The sequence below is a fragment of the Rhinichthys klamathensis genome, unplaced genomic scaffold, assembly GCF_029890125.1.
Source record: "Rhinichthys klamathensis goyatoka isolate OS25496 unplaced genomic scaffold, OSU_Roscu_1.1 h1tg000059l_1, whole genome shotgun sequence".
In the NCBI taxonomy this organism is placed as follows: Eukaryota; Metazoa; Chordata; class Actinopteri; order Cypriniformes; family Leuciscidae; genus Rhinichthys; species Rhinichthys klamathensis.
This window is the reverse complement of record NW_026606604.1, coordinates 9,545,265-9,564,531: the sequence shown is the minus strand read 5'-3', so window position 1 is coordinate 9,564,531 and position 19,267 is coordinate 9,545,265. Positions and strand designations below refer to the sequence as shown.

At 35.6% G+C, this 19,267-nt stretch overlaps 1 protein-coding gene across 2 annotated transcripts in view; it reads left to right on the top strand.

The window, feature by feature from the left end:
• The window catches only part of asic1c (acid-sensing (proton-gated) ion channel 1c), a 92,665-nt gene that overhangs the window by 36,338 nt on the left and 37,060 nt on the right, over nucleotides 1–19,267 (top strand). Inside the window, exon 1 of one of the 2 annotated variants that reach the window (XM_056249296.1) lies at nucleotides 9,011–9,644. The exons of the other annotated variant lie outside the window; for it this stretch is intronic. Coding sequence (XP_056105271.1) covers nucleotides 9,120–9,644 — 525 coding nt within the window. The 5' untranslated portion in view covers nucleotides 9,011–9,119. Of the gene's footprint in view, nucleotides 1–9,010; nucleotides 9,645–19,267 lie in introns of those variants that run through there. 2 annotated transcript variants of the gene reach the window in all.

Sequence of the window (19,267 nt, the reverse complement as noted above, 5' to 3'; positions counted from 1 at the left end):
TTTAGTGAACTTTCATTTTTTAAGTTGTAACCTAACACAACTTCACATTTCATGTTGACTAAACTTAAGATTAAGGCAGCATGCATGAACACTTTAAAGTTGACACATTTTTTACAGTGATAAAAAGACTGAATTAAATGCATTTTATATTTACATTTTATTTATATTTTTTTATATTTGACATTTATAATTTTTATGCAAAGTGACTTCCATTTATAGTATACACTACCAGTCAAAAGTTTTGGATCGGTAAGATTTTTAATGTTTTTAAAAGAAGTCTCTTCTGCTCACCAAGGCTGCATTTATTTGATTAAAAATACAAAAAAAAAAAAGGGTAATATTGTGAAATATTATTACAATTTTAAACCGCTGTTTTCTATGTGAATATATTGTAAAGTGTAATTTATTACTTCGATCAAAACTGAATTTTTCAGCATCATTACTCCAGTCTTCAGTGTCACATGATCCTTCAGAAATCAGTCTAATATGGTGATTTGATGCTCAAGAAAAATGTCTTATTATTATCAATGTTAAAACAGTTGTGCTGCTTCATATTCTTGTGGAAACTGTGATACATTTTCTTTTTCAGTTCTTCTTTGACTATAAAGTTAAAAAGAACAGCGTTTATTTGAAACAGAAATCTTTTGTCGCAATATAAATACCTTTTGATCAATTTAATGCATCCTTGCTGAGTAAAATTAATAATATATTTTTAAAAAATCATATTGACCCCAAAGTATTTTAAGTGTATTTTGTTTTGTGTTTAGCAGAAAAGAGTTTGGAACGACATTTCGGATGAACGATCCCTTACATTTTAATATGGCAATAAATTCAGTGAAACATGCGCTAGTGAAATGGTTTTTCCAGCATTTATAGAAAAACATTATGATGATCCAAAAGTGCAAAAATCCAACAGATAATAGTTGGCTAGTAGAGCAACTCTTCCTTGATCTTTTTTGACCTTCTTCCCACTATCAAGTGTAGCATCAGGGCTCTTGCACAACTTCACATCTACTGAACATCTTTGATAATTCTTGTTCCATTCTAATGTGTATTTTAAACATTGACACTTGTATTAGAAACTGATTAAGATGCAATAAATACTACCGTGTACGATGTTAAAATACAAACTGCTCAATATCAGTACCGAAATGCAGGACCTTTCTGTCTTATTCAAGATGGTTGACATCTATAATTCAGACTGTCTTGGCTTGTCTTCTGAAATGGCAGGTTGGTTTTGACGTATACTTGTGAGATGTTGGCAGTTGCTGAATGCTGTTTAAGCTTGATGTGAGCTGTTTGGATGGAAATGAGAATGTCAATGAATGTTAGCAATGCAGTTTGTGATTGTAAAGAAAGTTACGCACATCATTTGGTTTTCTTCCTCTGGCATTTCCAATATTCCCTTCATCAAAATATGGATCATGTATGGATATTTTTTAACCTTTATGTACATAAAATGAATAGCATCCAGTGAATTGAATTTTCAGTCATTGTTCCTTTCTGATCATGTATGAAGAAAATTGTGTGTTTTTCCCCCTTTTTCATAAAATGTGATTTTATTCCAGAACCTTGAATCACAGAAAGCTTTTGTCTCAAGCTCAGAGGAGCCGCTTGATTATGTGCCATCTGAGAATTGGTGATAAGAAGCAGTTTCATGTGGGTGACTCATCACAGCTGAAAAAGAAGTTATTTTGTTACACTGTACCCCCTAGAACTTTAATTTGCACAGTGTGCATTGACTGAACTTACTTTTACTGATCTGATAGCCTTCTGGACTTCACCAATTTGAACAATGTACTTGCCGTTATCATGCAGTTGTATCATTTTTATGAAGTTCTCCTTGATTCATAAAGTCTGACCCCTGCTCTTGAGTTACGTTCTCATCTAGCTGCTTGAGCAATTGCCACTTATGAAAGATGTTTCTTCTAAGTCACTTGGGTATAAAAAATGTCTGCTGAGATCAAATGTAACTGTAAATGTAAGCACGAAATCCTTGATAAATGATCCATGTAAAAGTTGGTGCTCGGTTCATGCAGCGCAGCTATAAATCAGCAGTTCTCACGCTGAATGTCTCTATTATTCAACAATAAAACACAGAGGAGTGTGAAAAGAACTGCAGACGTCATCATTTCATGTTAGGGCGATGGTGAAAGTGATGGTTTAAAGGGATAGTTCACTAAAAATTAAAATTCACTCAAATCCCCATACAGGAATCTATTTTTTCAATGAAACAAAATGAAGATTTTTCATTAGGTACATTTATGTATTATTTTATAGTAATTTATTGCTAAATAAATAAATACACTAAGGTTCAAAAATGTTCTTTTACATACATTATAAACACTAATAATTTGAAATATTATTGCAATTTAAAATACTTTCTATTAATATATTTTAAAATTATTTAAAATAAAAAGTCATTCATTCCTGTGATGTCAAAGATGAATTTCAGCAGCCATTACTCCAGGTTTCAGTGTCACATGATCCAGACATTTTTCTTTCTAATATGACATTTTTATAAATAAATAAAAAGACTCCAACGTTAGAATAGTAGTGTAAATACATAAATAAAAAAACACATAATCCCCACATATTTGAGCTGACATTTGTGTATGATAAATGCATTATTATAATTATTATATCTTATTATTTATATATTTTAAAAACCTGCTGCAATGCGTGTGCCATTGAAGTCTGATGAGCTTTTGTGCAAAGACTATTGGTGAATAATGACTTACATTTTGGACTCTTCCTCACACATATTTGGCTTCAGAAGACTTAATACGATGGCATATGTACAGTACTACTTTTATCGTTCATTCACTCTGTAATTTGTTTTTTTTTTGTAACTTGAAAGCATCGTTTTTGTATGGAGAAGTGCATGCGCCATTTCTTTTCAACTATGCAACTCATTATGAGTTCTCTCCCTGGACAGACATGCAAATAAAGCCTTAAAGAGTTAAAAGGTCAGAAATTATTCATGGCATGATACGATCTTTAGTCTAAACGTCCTTCGGGATCTGTGAGTCAGAACTCAAAAAACAGAGTTCTTTTTTTTATTAAGTGGGCTTTAAATGTACATTTGCATATTCAGACGGCCATTCGTGTTAAAAGACTGACGTCGGACATCAGAGATTATGAATTTATGAATGTAGATTTATGCCCTTCTATTAAAACCCTGGAATTACTTTAAATCTCAAGTTCATAATTACCACCATTTTATGTCAAAGAGACTCATACTCAACATGTTGTGTTATTTATGACGCATTATTTGCTTTCGGCCTGAATCTTCCCACCCCGCTCAATGCTTCAGGGCGTACGGTTATGTTTTGATGGCCCTTGAAACCTTGCTGTTTGTGCTGAATGACTATGTGGGCTGTTTACTCTCCTGTAGACAGTAAGGTACAGTAGAGCGAATACATTAACACCTGCCTCTGTTTCCTTTTAACAAGCTCTCCACTTCCAGCCCACGAGACTCGCTGTCTCAGTTCTGCATCATCATCCCTGTAGCTATCGCTGATGCTTGTCAAAGAACCATGGAGAATTATCATTTACCTAGCAAGTTAAAGGAATAGTTCGGCCAAAAATAAATTCTCTCACTATTTATTCCCCCTCCATATTTTTTTTTTCCAGTTTATAAAGGTTCAGTGGGAACCCTACACTGTAAAAAAACAATTCTGTGAAATTTACGGTAAAAAAAAACTGGCATCTGTGGTTGCCAGAAATTTACAGTAAAAAAAATACAGTAGCAACATTTTAGGTTTTACATATTTAACTTAAATATGCGGTAAAAAACATATTTCATTAACTGATATAATGTTAATATGCCAACCTATACTAATATCTGTTTTGTACCTATGTAATAATACACTGAAAACATGCGGGATGAGAAAGTCACGTGATGAATCAAAGCAGCTTTTTCACAAGCTGAAGGTAAATACTAATATACAGTGGTGCACAGTGTCATTTACATAAACACCATCATGGTAACACACATGACACTAAAGTAATGCAATAAACAGTAATTTAACCACATTAGATGTAACCTAAAACCCTAATGTACATAACTGAATGAAAAAAATAATAAGATGAAACCGTATTTCAACAAAATTACATTGAATGAATTTTGGGAATATCAATTACAATTTTATACAATGACTTGTTATTTTTCTCTTACAGAAACTGTTTAAGAGTATTTAACTGTAAAATTACATTAAATGGAAGGTTAAATCACCATATATAGTAAGGAAACTTACTGTTAAACAATTAAAAGGTTTTTGCTGTTGCATTTATATCTTTTACAGTGTAGGGTTCTAAATAAGGAGAAATGTCTTAATACTTTGTTTAGCAATTTTTCTAGACATAAAGTATGTTTATAAGCTACTTAATATATATTTTTTTATTAAAATTAAAAATGAATTAAAACCGAATGTATTGATTAAAATTAAATCCATAAAGTGGCGGGAACCCTTAAAAGGTTCTGTATGAGGCGCCTGACAGAACCCTTTAAGGTTCTATATAGAACCTTTTCTTAAAGGTGAGAAACTCTGTTAATATTTGAACTCGACACTCAAACAAACACACCTCTCTCTTCTTTGCTACTCTCCCAAAATATGCAACACAGAAAACCACTAACCGCTGGTGCATCACACAACTCGCGCAAGTATGGATGAATCAGCTGTAATTCAACAACAGCATATCTTGGCTCTGTGAAACATGACAAAAACCAATGTTACTTGTGTATCGAGCAGAAACAAAGCAACCTCGGTGTCCGTTTTCAAGCCTTCCCGCTCTCTAATGTCTCTCCTGCACTAGAAAATTTCTCCAATATTAATGCGGGTCTTAAAGCTTTTGCCTTGTCGTGACCTTTCTTCTTCCAATTATATTCATCTGACCTTTACCTTTAGTAATATCGCAACCATCTCTTTTTCTACAGTATTTCTACAAATTTCCCTCTTACTCACTCTCTCTCCTCCCCCAACATGAGTGGACACGCCCCCTACTGCTGATTGGCTACAAGAGTGTTTTGATGCTCGGTCAGATCCACTTTTGTTTTTTGTCCTATTTACACAGCCAGGATTATGTACAAACATAACTTTTTTTCAGCACACACGCAGAATGGGCATTACAAAATTGTTGGTTTAGGTGTTGATTTAAATTTTCAACAGCGTTTTTCAGAAATCGCTTACTGCACCTTTAAAGAGTAACCAAAAAGAGATGAAAAGCACTTTATGTGAGCAACAGACCAAAAATGATCATTTATAGACTGATAATCTTCACCTTTGCTAAAGCTCTGAAATCGCACGCGTTTCAAAGAAAATAAATAAATAACAGTATGCAGGTTTGAAATGGCATGAGCGTGAGAATTGGCATTTTTTGGTCTTAAGTGCTTAATTTGTGGCTGAAATGAGTTAAAACATGTTTGATTTCCATTTAGAAAGGCTGTGCTATTCATTGTAGACATCAAAGCGAGCACAAGTGTCTCAAATCCGGCCCTCTGTTTCTACATTCTCATTAAAGGACAGCAATCTCGCTTTCCCCACGAATGTCTTTGATAAGACGACTTCACACAGAAGGCAGATTCATTAGCTCTGTTCATTCCCACAGAATGGCTCTTCGTAGAGTAACCTCAGGGACTGGAAAAGTCACCTTTCCCCTTTCAAATGCTAATTAATTTTTCTGCTTGGAAAGAATTCACGTGTGTCCTTTTGTGTCCTTGTTTCTTATGAATTACTACCTGGAGGATGGATAATAGCATAGCAAGTAATATCATTTTAACAGAATGCAAATTGTTCTGTTGAATTAAGTATGGCTCATATACATATATAATACAGTAGTACTGTTTAAAAGGTTGAGGTCTGTAAGATTTAAAACAAAAAAAGAAATCAATATTTTTATTCAGCAGGGACGTATTACAGTGATGAAAGGTTACAGTAAAGACATTTAAAACACTTCAAATAAACTTTTGAAAGAACTCTTTTGAACTTTCTATTCATCAAAGAATCCTGAAAAAAAGCGTATTACAGTTTCCACAAAAACGTTAAGCAGTTTTCAACATTGCTAATAATAATAAATGTTTCTTGAGCAACAAATCAGTATATTAGAAATGTACTGTATTTTGATCAAATAAATGCATCCTTTGTGAGCGTAAGAGACTTCTTTAAAAAAAATTCTAAAGAAAAAGATATCAACCCCCAAAAAACAAACAGTAGTGTGCATAAAATAACATAAAATGATGCACTTCAAGCATGAATGACATTGTATTACATAAAATCAAGGTTCCTATTGTCACAAAAACTGTAATGTGTGTGTGACGTGTGTGTGTTGTGTGTGTGTGTGTGTGTGAGAGAGAGTGTGTGTTTATTGGCTGAATATTTAAAAATTATGGGTAAAGTCATGCCAGTTAATAAATCATGGCAAAGGCATGGAACTTTCTGTTGTGAAATATAAAATTTGCTAGTTATGCTAAGATATTTCATCTGTACATGTTGTTTTTTGAGTAGAGTAAAAACTGCTTGTAACCCACACTGATGTTCAATTTGTGAGTGAACTTCTTTTAATTAATTGGCAAATGGTTCACTAATCACTCTGAATGATTCATTAGTGAATCAGTATGAATCAAAAAAGAAAACAAAACCTGTCAGCCGGTCCTCACAGTCAACTGGAAATTTAATGGAAATTTACTGGTGAAAATGTTTGGGAACTTTGGAAATATCAAACAAAGTTATTGAAATATAACATAAGCGCACGTTACAAGCAAATCATCTCACACAAACAATTTTTAGGCTTAAAAATACATTTAAAAAAAATTATGTTTAAAATTGTACTGAATTTTTTTTTTGTGGAAACTGCCCATAATTCATGTGTTAAATGTGTAAATGTGTTGTTTTTCGCTGAGAAAAGCTCCAACATCATGTGCTTTGCAGATACAACTTGCTTTCATATTTTATTACCTATTCCAGTGACATTCAAACATGTTGTGTGGCTCACGCAGATATCGACCCAATGCTTTTTTTGGGGCCGTTTTAATTGTGTGCCACATTTTACATTCAGGTCAGTGTTTGAAAGGTCTGGTTCATGCTGTTGAAGATGGCCCATTGTGCTCTAATTAAAAGAAATACTTGACTCGGCAGGGAAATTTACCAGCAGGAGGCAGTATTGAACATCCGTATGATATGTCAAATGTCACATTTTAATGCAGCAAATCATTGGATTTGATGATACTTAACACCTAGGGTCTTATTGATTTGTATAGCAGTATATTGCCGTTCACATCATTTATTACATAATCTAATGCTTTAAATTTAAAGCCATCCTCATTTTGAGCTCCTTGTCTGTCGGCTTCCCCTTCCTGATGGATTTTCAGTCCTGCGTGGCTCCTCCATACTCCGGCGTTTTAAGACTTCCCTTTTATAGGAGCTAAGTGGATTTGGCAGTCTTCATATACTAACATTGACATTTCCTGCATGTCTGGGAAACAGGGCTCGGGATATGAAAGCGTGTGCAGGCTGAGATCAGTAATCTGAACACGTGTGAATGCAGTTCTCTCGATGTTGAAAGGGGGTGAAGTCTCGTTTGGGCCCTCGTACACTGAAATGCTGATGTGGAGGAAGCGGTGTGTTAAGGCTTCAGATTGGAGGCTGCATTATGAGAGTCTGCTGTGCTCCACTGATTTCAGAATTGCAGTGACCGAACGGCGCGAGGCAGATTAATTGCTGAACGCTCATGGCTGGAGTGATTCGTTTTCCTCCTAGTCCTAGTCCTTTTTTTTTCCTCCTGTGAAATTGTGTGTGTTTGTGTATCTGGCTATCCAGGAAGATCGATAGATACATAAGAGACAGATAAGATAAGTAAATGGATAGATGCAATTTGGGAACAATGAAACTTTAAACAATCTACAGTTTGCTAAAAAGTGCTAAACCAATCCATTTGGAATGTTTACTTGCTTAAAGTCATTATTTAGAGAGTATTTAAGGGATAATTCATCCAAAAATGAACACTTTTGTCATCATTTATTCACCCTCATGTTGTTACAAACATGTATGACTTGCTGTCTTCTGTGGAACACAAAAGATCCCTTAAACAACAATAATTGCAGATTGATTGATTGTAAATGTTCTACTGAGGTATAAGTTTGAACACACTGAGCTTGCATCTCTCTATTTTGGGCCAAAGTGTTTTTCTCTGTTCCTCAATGCCAAATTATTCCTCTTATGCTTTTGGTTAATACTTCACATGTTTAATAATCAGCATTTTTGTTCGAGATCACAGGGCTCTCATTTGGTTAGCCGTGTTCATAACTGCCAATTTTATGCAAGGAAGCATTAAAATGGTAAAAAGTCATTTCTATATATATACTGTATATATATATTACTTTCTTGAGCAGCAAATCAGCATATTAGAATGATTTCTGAAGGATCATGTGACACTGAAGACAGGAGTAATGATGCTGAAAATTGCATTTTAGGGTGTTCTGGATGATTGCCTTTGTTATACGGTTCCTATGGTGTTCTGGGGGATTTTTTAGCACATTGCTATATGTGTTTTCCAAGATGTTTTGGGTGGTTAGTGGTTACTTACTGGCTCATGTCAAAAGATCCCACCCCAAAGTCTCTGTGATATTCTGGTCTCAGTCCATGCTTCGGTGTAAGTCTTCTGAGAAGTAAAAGCACACACACTGCTCAAATTGAGGTATCATGCATGTCTGTAGCAAAAATGTTTTGAGGTGAAGTTTAATACTTTAGTTTAGAAAGCATCACTAATTACCTATAGACCAACTGCCTGACATTCCTTTGCCTGCTATTAGATTTTGGATTACTTCATTATTGATTAATTTCTATGGTTTCTCATGGGCTTCTCCTCATCCTTTATCTATTAAGGGACTGAGTTTCATCCCAACGAAACCCAATCTTTGGTCCTCTTTGCCCTCCAAGAATGCACAAAACGGAAACCGCTGTCAGCATCAAAACAGTCGTCTCATGTTTCCGAACCTCCCCACATGGACGAGGGTGTTAAGACCTAGAGCCCGCTTAGACGGCACCAGCTTCACTTCGAAACAATCCAGACTTCGTAGAGGTTAGATTTAGCTCGCTAGATCACCGCTTAGTTTATTTGCAATGGGTTCCGCTGAAGAGGACGAGCAGCCCCGGCCATCAGACATCACCGTTTTCGGGGCCAACTGCACCCTTCATGGGCTGAGCCACATCTTCCTGCCTGGAGGAGTCACCTTTAGACGTCTACTCTGGGCAGCAGCGTTCCTCTCCTCGCTGTCCATCTTCCTCTACCAGGTGGCCGGAGCCGTGATGGACTACCTCAGCTATCCTCACGTCACCATCCTGGATGAAATGGACAGTCCCGTCATGTACTTTCCAGCCATCACTCTCTGCAACTACAACAGCTTCAGACGCTCCAAAATGATCCGCAATGATCTCTTCTGGATGGCGGGATTGCTCGGAGTGGAGCAAAGTGACTTTGATGACTTTATGGCTGCCCTGGGACAGCAGCCGGACGACAGCAAGTTCTTCCCCAGCAAGACCTTCAACATGCTGGAGTTTGTACAGAGGACCAGCCACAGCATTGATGAAATGCTGCTGGACTGCAAGTATCGTGGGAAGGACTGCGGTGCGGAGAACTTCACAACTGTGAGTAAAGGTGGACAGAGAGCCACTGAATGGAGAGTTTTTAGGCATTTGAACCACTTTTGATCAAGGTGATCGCTTTGCGATGGAAATTTCTAGGGATGCACATACTGTATGAATCAGAACCAAAGTGTTATTGGCTTGTTGTTATTGGTCTTTATTGGATATTTTAATGTGTATTTTTACTTTTAAGTTTAAAATCTTACTCTTTAGAAAATTCTTTAATTAATATCCAGTTTTCATACATATAACATTGTAATGTTGTAATGTCTAAAATAAATTCGCTTGATTTATTTTATTTTTTAATTTACTTTCGGTATTGGTTTCTATATGCATGTATATGCATTATATATATATATATATATATATATATATATATATATATACAAATATTGTTGATTTAACTTAAAGTAAGTTTACTTGGTTGCCTTAAAATGTTGACTAAAAGGTATAAAGGTAATACAATGAAGGAGATTGGTTTAATCAACAGAAACTCAAAATACTATGTTATCTGAACCACATTAGTTATCTAAGTTGATTTGGTAAAATATATATATATATATTTTTTTTTTTTTTACAGTGTATGCGTTTCTTATATTTTTGGCTTGAGAAATGCATATTATTTATCTTCAATTATGTGTGTGTGTGTTTAATTATCCAATATTGGTAACCAATACCAGCAAATGAAAAAAATGAAGACAGACCATTAAATAATTTTTATAATTAAATATATATTAAATATAATAATTCTAAATAAATCATTTCAATGCATACCTAGTCATTTCCTGAGGATGTCTAAACATCAAATAAAGACAAACCAATTAGACCCTTGAGCAGCAAATGGGTTATTCCAAATTTGGAGGCTAATCTTGATTGTAGTTTAATTGAAAAAAGAGAAAGATCATCAATTTCGATCGATTTTAACGCTACCTCTGAAATACCACTTTCCACTTGCTTTAAATATCACCAAAAATGTGAACCTTTTAGGCAATTAGAAAGTGTGTTCATGTGACCTTTACATTTCTTCTCTGTTGAAGGAACTTGTGCTAAAAAACATCTTAGTCCGCCAGCAAATGGCTGTCAAAGCCTGAAGAAAAAAAAGGATTGCATTTCAATGATATGGCCCATTGATTTGAGTAATGAAAGTGGAGCCGTGCACAGGGTCTGTTGCTCTAAAAAGAATCTGTCCTTTTGCACCGATCAAGTGTCTGTGCGTCATATCCAAATCTTTATCTTTATCCATCATAACAGAAGCCGCAGAAGAAGGTCTGCTTTTATAAACACCAGGTTCAGGATGACACTGACGTCAAGATCCTAAGCTTCTGCTTTTGGGTCTGGTGATATGATGGATTTGTCACATCCTTGCTATCACTAGACTTTCGATTTCAGCTGAATATCGGTAATTCAAGCTGCGCAGTCAGCTCTAAGTTTAGAGAGATTTGATTAAATATGCATGAATGCCTTCATCGAGTGCATATGTTTCCCAAGCCTTAGGCACGGTGGTCTGATAGTCTGGCAGAGATCATTAGCAAGAAATATATCCATCAGTTAGCCGCTAATGCTGTTGAGTTGTTTCAGCTCATGATACGACTTTTAATTGCTGCATTAATAGAGCCGAGCACACAATAACAAGCAGGAACGCAACAAATTGAATGCAATGTTTTGTACTTTTTAGCGCACAACCAATTGTAATGCATGCTTGAGCATTTCATTACCTCAAAAACTAAACTAAAATGCAACAAAAGCAATCAATAAAGCAGTCAATGATCTGATAAGGCTTGTGTAAAACAATCCCAAAAAGTCATTTACTTCAGAGCTTCTGCACCAGATCATTTTAGAAGTGTTTGTATTTCATGCCTCGCGTAAAGTGGCTGGTTTCCATTACTTTACAGAGACACCAGCACAGCCACATTGATCGTCTAAGTCAGACTTGTGTCATGATGAAATTGTCTCTCAAGCTGCTGTCCAGACCTGAGACTAATTGTTTTGTTGGCAGTCGACATGTCTACATAATGCCTTTCATCTAGCAGTGAAGTATGCAGTTTCTCACTACAGGATTATCTTTCAGTATTCAGTATATGGTGCGCCTGATCAATGCAGCAAACAAGAACGTTGTCTCAATGTTTTCATGACAGGGCTCAGATAATTAATGAAACTGGAATCAGGAAAATAGTAATTTGTTGTGTGCTTGTAATTTGCCGTCGACCTTGTGTGAACATGATCATAATATGTTGCAACCTTAAAGTAGGCATGAAACGGAAGTTGCGATGTCTTTTCTTCGCTATTGTAACATATGTCTGAGTGAAACAGCTTCTCAAACCAGAAAAAATGTAGAAAAGAAAAAATCCAAGGCACTCTTCTTCAAAGTTATTTAAAAAGCCTTTATTTACTGGCTATTTAATGAAAGAAAATTAAAAGACATTAGAAGCAACCCGTAGGGTTGAAAAAATGTAGGCTGGGACTTGATTTTGTCCATTTGAGAATTGTTTGGATGGTTGTGGTTTGCTATTGGTCAATTTTACGTGAGTGACAGGTTGCCCCGCCCTTGTACCAGTAAACACGTCATCAGAGAAGTGGTGTCACTGCAAGAGGGAGGTGAAGTTATTTTGATTCAAAATTAGTAGTGCACATGAATTTAAAAAAAATGTACACAGATGAATCATTCATCACTAATGTGGCAGCACTGCGGTACAAAGATGTTAATGCTATGGTACATACCATGGTACTCAATTTTTAAGCGTATTCTTATACTATCATATTTTTAGAAAAAGAACTAGAATGACTGTATATAAATACAGTATTTCCAAGAATACCATGGTTTTACTATGGTAACTCTCAAACATGTCATAAGGAAGTTACATGTTGTCTATGCTAGGCTGTAAAGGCCGTGCTAACTTAAAAATCAGATAATTGTCTTTGGCTGCGTCCGAAATCGGCTACTCTCTTGAGTAGGTACTAATTTTGAATATGTAATATTGAATATGTTCTATATAGTATGAATGTAATCTGGACGTACATTCAGCCATGTTACCATGTGACCTACCAGGGTCGCTTCACTGCCATTAACAAATCCTCCCGTGGCCTCATGGGATAGTAAAGTGTCCATCTTATGCACACTTCAGAATCTCGCCGGAAGTAGTCAGTCATCCGGGTACGTTTGCCAACTCTTTTATGAGTACTGTGAATTCAGACATACTGCTTTTGTCACATCCTTTTTTTCGCCTGCTATATAATAGGGAAGTATGCGATTGCAGACGCAGCCACTGTCTCGTGTCATTTTTAGAAAAGTGTATAGGAAATAATTGCTATTTAAAGCTGCAGTCCGTAACTTTTTTGGGTTAAAAATTAGGGCTGCAACGATTAGTCGACGTTGTCGACAACGTCGACAATAAAAATTTGTCGACAAATATCTTTGTTGTCGAGTAGTCGTTTGATCTCACGTGACCTAATGTAAGGGCCTGCAATATCGCGATTTGACCGCTACGGCGCTGTAGCGCTAGAGTGTAGTGTAGCCCTTACAAATGCTATTGCGGTAGAAGAGAAAACAGCGCGAATTATGACAGTGCAAACGAATCCGAACTAGCAAGGTTTAGGTTTGGGAAAGTTTCACAAAACTTCAAATCAAGAATGCTGTCGTGTGCAATACATGCAAGGCGGAACTTGCTTTTCTCCCGTGAAAAAGCACAACATGCATGTTGGAGTGCAAGAGGAAACATCCCGGCAAAAGAGGAGCCGGTGAGAAGTGAGTGTTCTCCAGCTGGAGCTTACTAACCAGCGGTAAATCTCTCTTTATTAGAGAATGCAATACTACTAATAATAGTAATAATATTATCAATAGTAATATAATTACAGTAATGTGATGACTTATTTTGCATAGAATAAAGCTTGATCGAGCTTAGGAGTCAGGGCTGTTTTTATTATTGTAACACTATTAGTATATTAGGTATTATTATAGGCTAGTCTTATCACTTGCCTGTATTTTGTTCAATAATCATGAATACTTACAAAACGAGATGTTATATCCTTCCTATGATATAGGAAGAATATCATGGCAGTTACTTTATCATACTATAAATTAAAAGGTGAATGAGAACGTCTCTGTCAGCTCAATTGTCATGTAAAAAAAGATTGTAATTTTATAATTATAATAATTGTTTGCAGATTAATATTTTGCCATTCTTTGTGTCCTGAAGTAAATGTCCCTTTTTCTGTTTCAGTTCTAAGAAAAGCAGTGGGCCTATTAAACAATGCTTAGAGAGCATTTGTGTGTGATTTGAGTTGGACCGAAATCTGAAAACTTAAAGAGAATGACCTGTTTAGTTGGCTCAAAGTTCATTAAAACAACTATTTCAAAAGCTGAAGTGATTTTCTTTTTTTATATTATAGTTAGAATATGTATAACTCAATGTTTTAACTAATTGGAAAAGCTGAATAATCGTTCCAAACTTACTGATTAGTCTGCAAAATAATCGACGATTAGTCGATTAATCGTTCTAATAATCGTTAGATTAATCGATTATCAAAATAATCGTTTGTTGCAGCCCTATTAAAAATGATCCAAAATAAATTTTTGAGTAAGTACATAACCAGCCAGTGTTCAAAACTATCCGCTTGCCTTAGCTCGATTCAAAACGGTAAGCTTGAAATAATGTTTTTAATTCCAGTGGGACTGGTGGATTTCCGCGGGAAATTTTAGCATTTCTTTGCGTCATTAGTCACATCTGTAGTTCTGTACACATAAAGAAGGAGTCTCGGCTAGTAGACTATATTGCGTGTGAGGATGCTGGAGGTGGAGATTTATAGCCTTTTCTCACAGCACTTGATATAATTAAACTTATCAATTTGATGGCGGATCCAGAAAGGTACAATCAACAATCACCAGTGACAACAGATTCACCCGCTGTAAAATGCCACTTAAAAAAAAGTAAAAAGACTTCGGAGTGGCTACAGAAAAAAAGAGACTGCAGCCCATGCGAAAACAAGGATAATATCGGAAGGACATTACATGTAGTCACGCAATGCTGATGTTGTTAACATTAACAATTTGAGAACAAAGTATAATTTGCACGGTTTGACGTGATATTATAAGTGATCATTAGATTTAATCAGCGCGATTTACTGCAATGCTTTTTTCCCCTTTGTTGGTCAGAACAAAAGTGGATGTTACTTACTTGTTCAGATGACATTTTCCGGTGAAAATTCCAGTCATTTTCCAGTCATATTTCCAAAAAGTAGAATCTGTGATTCTGAATGCCAGTATCCACACCGGTGCGGCGACTGACAGCCGCACATTCACCTCAAAACATTGGATTCATCCGTGCTGTGCCGTGCCGAGGCACAACCCATGGAAAGTTGATAATTCCGTGAATAACTGCAATTGCAGATTTCGAACAGAGATGGCGACAAAGAGGAAAAACTACAAACTGCAGCTTTAAGCTAAAAATAGCACCAAAAACTGAGCGTTATAGTTAGCTAAACTACTTGGCCGTTCCTACAGTAGTTCAGCCAGAAGTAGTAGGTTAAAATAAGGTTTGGCATTGCAGAACGTGTTGGTGTGAATGCCTTTTACTTTAGCGGCGGGAACTTTCATGCCCAGTAGGATTCTTTTGTTTGTATAATGCGTAAATGAGCTAGTCAGTTAAGAGCGGCTCTGAATATTAGCTGCCTGCCAACTTAGCGTACCCAAGGCAACAGCGGAAAGAGTATTATGGCTTACGTTCTGGACACTCCAGGGTAATTTTGCAAGGAAAACAGTGTGACTGTGCAGTGCATCTGACACATAAGCTGTTTTACAGCCACATCACACTAGCTGCCTAATAATGGGATAGCATGCTTTGCTTCATAATAGCATTAGATACTCTGGTCTCCTCAGGCACTAGAGTCATCTTGCAGGACAAACAAAAAAGTACCATGTTATTAAAGTGATTTCAGACATGCTATCATGGCAATTCCACAGTCAGGGATGTACTGATGTACAAAGCTAATTCCATGGTATCATTTGTAGTACCATGTAAATATCTTCATGTTTTTAAAAATAAGAAGTCTCTTCTGCTCACCAAGGCTGCATTTATTTGATAAAAAATACAGTAAAAACAGTAATATTAAATATTATTACAATTTAAAATACCTGTTTTCTATTTGAATATATTTTGAAATGTAATTCATTCCTGTGATCAAAGCTGAATTTTCAGCATCATTATTCCAGTCTTCAGTGTCACATGATCCTTCAGAAATCATTCTAATATGCTGATTTAAAGAAGCAAATTATCAAAGTTGAAAATACTATTAAAAAGTTTTGAGGGTTAGGGACTCATTTAATTGATCAAAAGTGGCAGTAAAGAAATTTATAATATTTCTTAAGCCAAAATGATTTTCTTTTACATGATATCAAAATTAGGGCTGTTGAACATGTTCATTTTAATTAATTGTTTAAAATGATTGCTGCATACAGCAATTACAGGACCGAGCTCATGAATTTATGAAACAATGTGTGCTTCTATTAGTTTGAAATTTATTTGAGAATTTTTTAATATTAAAACGTGTAATCACGTATACATAAATTAATTCAAATTAGTGTATTATTTATAAAATACAGCAAGAAAAATGTGTGATGTGCATATACTGTAAATGTGACTTTTGCTTTTGTGTATAGATACTGAAATATTCCCTAATAAGTTCCTGTTTACTTTTTTAAATGTGTGTCTTATTGTGCAAAATTCTTCAGGGCACATTATTTAAAACAAACAAAATATATTTGTTTCAAAATACAGTAAAATTGAAATACATGTAAAAAAAATAATTAGAACGGTTTAATTTAGTTTGATTGTATAAAAAAAATATCAACAGCGATCACAGGGCTAAACGCAACATGAATTTAGAAATGGTGTTGTTTCATTTTTAGAATCAAAGAAAAATTGTGAATGTCTTTTTCAAAATCAGATTGAAATGATATAACGTGCAGTGTTGGGGAAAGTTACTTTTAAAAGTAATGCATTACAATATTGCATTACTCCCCAAAAAAGTAACACATTTTTATGAAAAGTAATGCGTTACATTCCATTTGCGTTACTTTTTCTCACCTGGGCTGGGCTTGCTTGTTTTTTTTGTTTTTTTATAACAACAAAAAATGTATATTTTTGGCAAACGTTAAGGCCCTTTCACACCAAAAGTGAAATGCATAAGCCTCAGACTGAAGGAAATGCATATATACACCAGTGCAGTAGAGGGCGCAGCTCAAACTTTTGCTGTTTTTATTCATTTTGAGGAATACTGAATGTTTTCGTGCAAGTGAGATGAGTAAATGCATGTCCACATTTAGTCTAGAACTAAAATAACCATCATGTTTACACAGCGCACACACAACACCTCCTCACTTTATTTCTCTCAACATGAGGACAGGAGCTGTCAGTCAATAAATGTGAAAAAGTAACTAGCGTTACTTATTTGAAAAAGTAGCTTAGATATTTTGTTGTAAATTGAAAAAGTAATGCCTTACTTTACTAGTTACTTGAAAAAGTAATCAGATTACGTAACTCACGTGAGTTTCCCCCAACACTGAGCATGTGGTCCTGCTTGAGCTTGTTTTGAAATGAAGGCATGTCAGATCAGATCTCATGATGATGGGTTGTAGCAGTGACTCTGGAAATGAAACCAGGATGATGTACTAGATAGAGTATTATGGCATGAGAAGGGTGTAAAGATGCGTTTGCGGTTCCGATTGAGTAGCATGGGGTGAGCCGAGATGAGATGGGCCTGAGATGGAGTGATTTGGGAATGAAATGTATGGATGTGGGCTTGTGGCATTGATTTAGTGCTGCAGGGAGAGATGGAGCGAGCAGAAGCAGAATGTACTGAGTCCCTTTCCTTTCCATCTTAGTCACACAGCCAACAGCTGCCCACACTAATGAGCTGGTTTCTGCCAGCCAGGAGTCTGAATCGCTCTAAACAGAAAACCAAAAGCATCTAATTTCCCAGGCTAAGGTATTTTACTGGACTCAATTATACTTTTAAATGGCTTCCAGTGGACATATTCTTTTTAATTCTTCTTGAAAGCCAAAGTGCATCAGGGAAGCCACCTTTATTAGACCCACAACGTCTTTCTTCTGACCTGAGATGATGCTCCTCTAATAGAGGTTTGTTATTTGCAGTATTAGATTGCATCTCGATGAGAAATGGCTCCTAAGGTGGCCTCAAATGTAATATTGGCAACGTAATAAGATATCAAGATGAAGGTAGTGTCATAAATTCGGAATAAACATGTAGGCTACATTAAATACATAAACGTTCATCATTTGATTTTTTTTATGTATGATATCTTTTTGTTTAATGTTTTATTTAATGTACATGTTTATTTGTTTATGTATTTTGGATAATGCCTAGCCTGACTTCGTCATACTCATATTCTAGTCAGAATGTGAGTCTGATACTGGTCCATAGGGCTTTGATTATGAGGCGTGTCTTAACCGAACCAGGAAAAAAACAAAAACCTCTGCACTCAATTGGATAGACCTACAACCAATCAGAGCAACGCAGTAAGTGACATATGTTAAGCTACGCATAGTTGTCAACAGAACAACTGCACGCACGCTGGAAGAAGTAGTAAAATAATGAGTGTTGCTTCTTTTACTTGGTCCTCCATGAGTGCGACCAAAGGAGAAACCACAACGACCACAGGGTTTTCATTGCGTCCCATCTTCATATAGTGACCATCGGAGCCAGCTGATGAAATATACTTTTGCCTAATCCCGTAGGAAGGACGGCAAACACATCTTTCCGATCGACAAATGCCTTGATTGCAGTTCTCTGTTCGTCTTTTAAAATGAATGCGCTGTCGATTTATTTTACAACAGACGCGATAGCGGAATCTATACATCTCAGTTATCCAGCTGCAGTCATCTCTGAGGGAAACCAGTTCAATCCAAGCGCTCTTTGATAACGCGATTATTACGTAACTGCAGATCATCTGTCCATCATCGTATAAAGCCCACCCTGGCAATTTGATTGGCCCGACGATTTCTGAACCGATCATAATTACTCCTCAATGGATCGAGTCCAGACCGAACTTCCCGACCAAAAAATGTTGTGGGCGGGGTTCGGGCTGGCATCCAGGCTAGATAATGCCTGTTTTAATTATATATTTAAGCAACATGTGTATTAATTAGAATAAATATAATGATAGATAGATAGATGCATTAAAACAATAATTGTAATATTTTTAAAATAATTTATAGTATACTTTTATATGTATTCTCATTTATATATATATATATATATATATATTAGGGGTGGAACGGTACACAGAAGTCACGGTTCGGTTCATACCTCGGTTCAGACATCACGGTTCGGTACGATTTCGGTACAATGGAGGGAAAAGCAAAACAAAAATGCAGAAGGCATTGTATTTTTAAAATAAGTTTTATTAATAAAGGCATAGAACCAGTTTATTTGTAGTGCACTGACAATAGTTTTATATAATTCGTTTATTAATTAAATTAATAAAAAGACAAAAAGACCTTGCGATATGTTTGGTAATTGTACCTGAATTAATTTAAAATTAATTTGCTATATTTCAGATAAATATATTTGTTTTTTCTTAATTTTAATTAACATTATTAATTAACAATGTA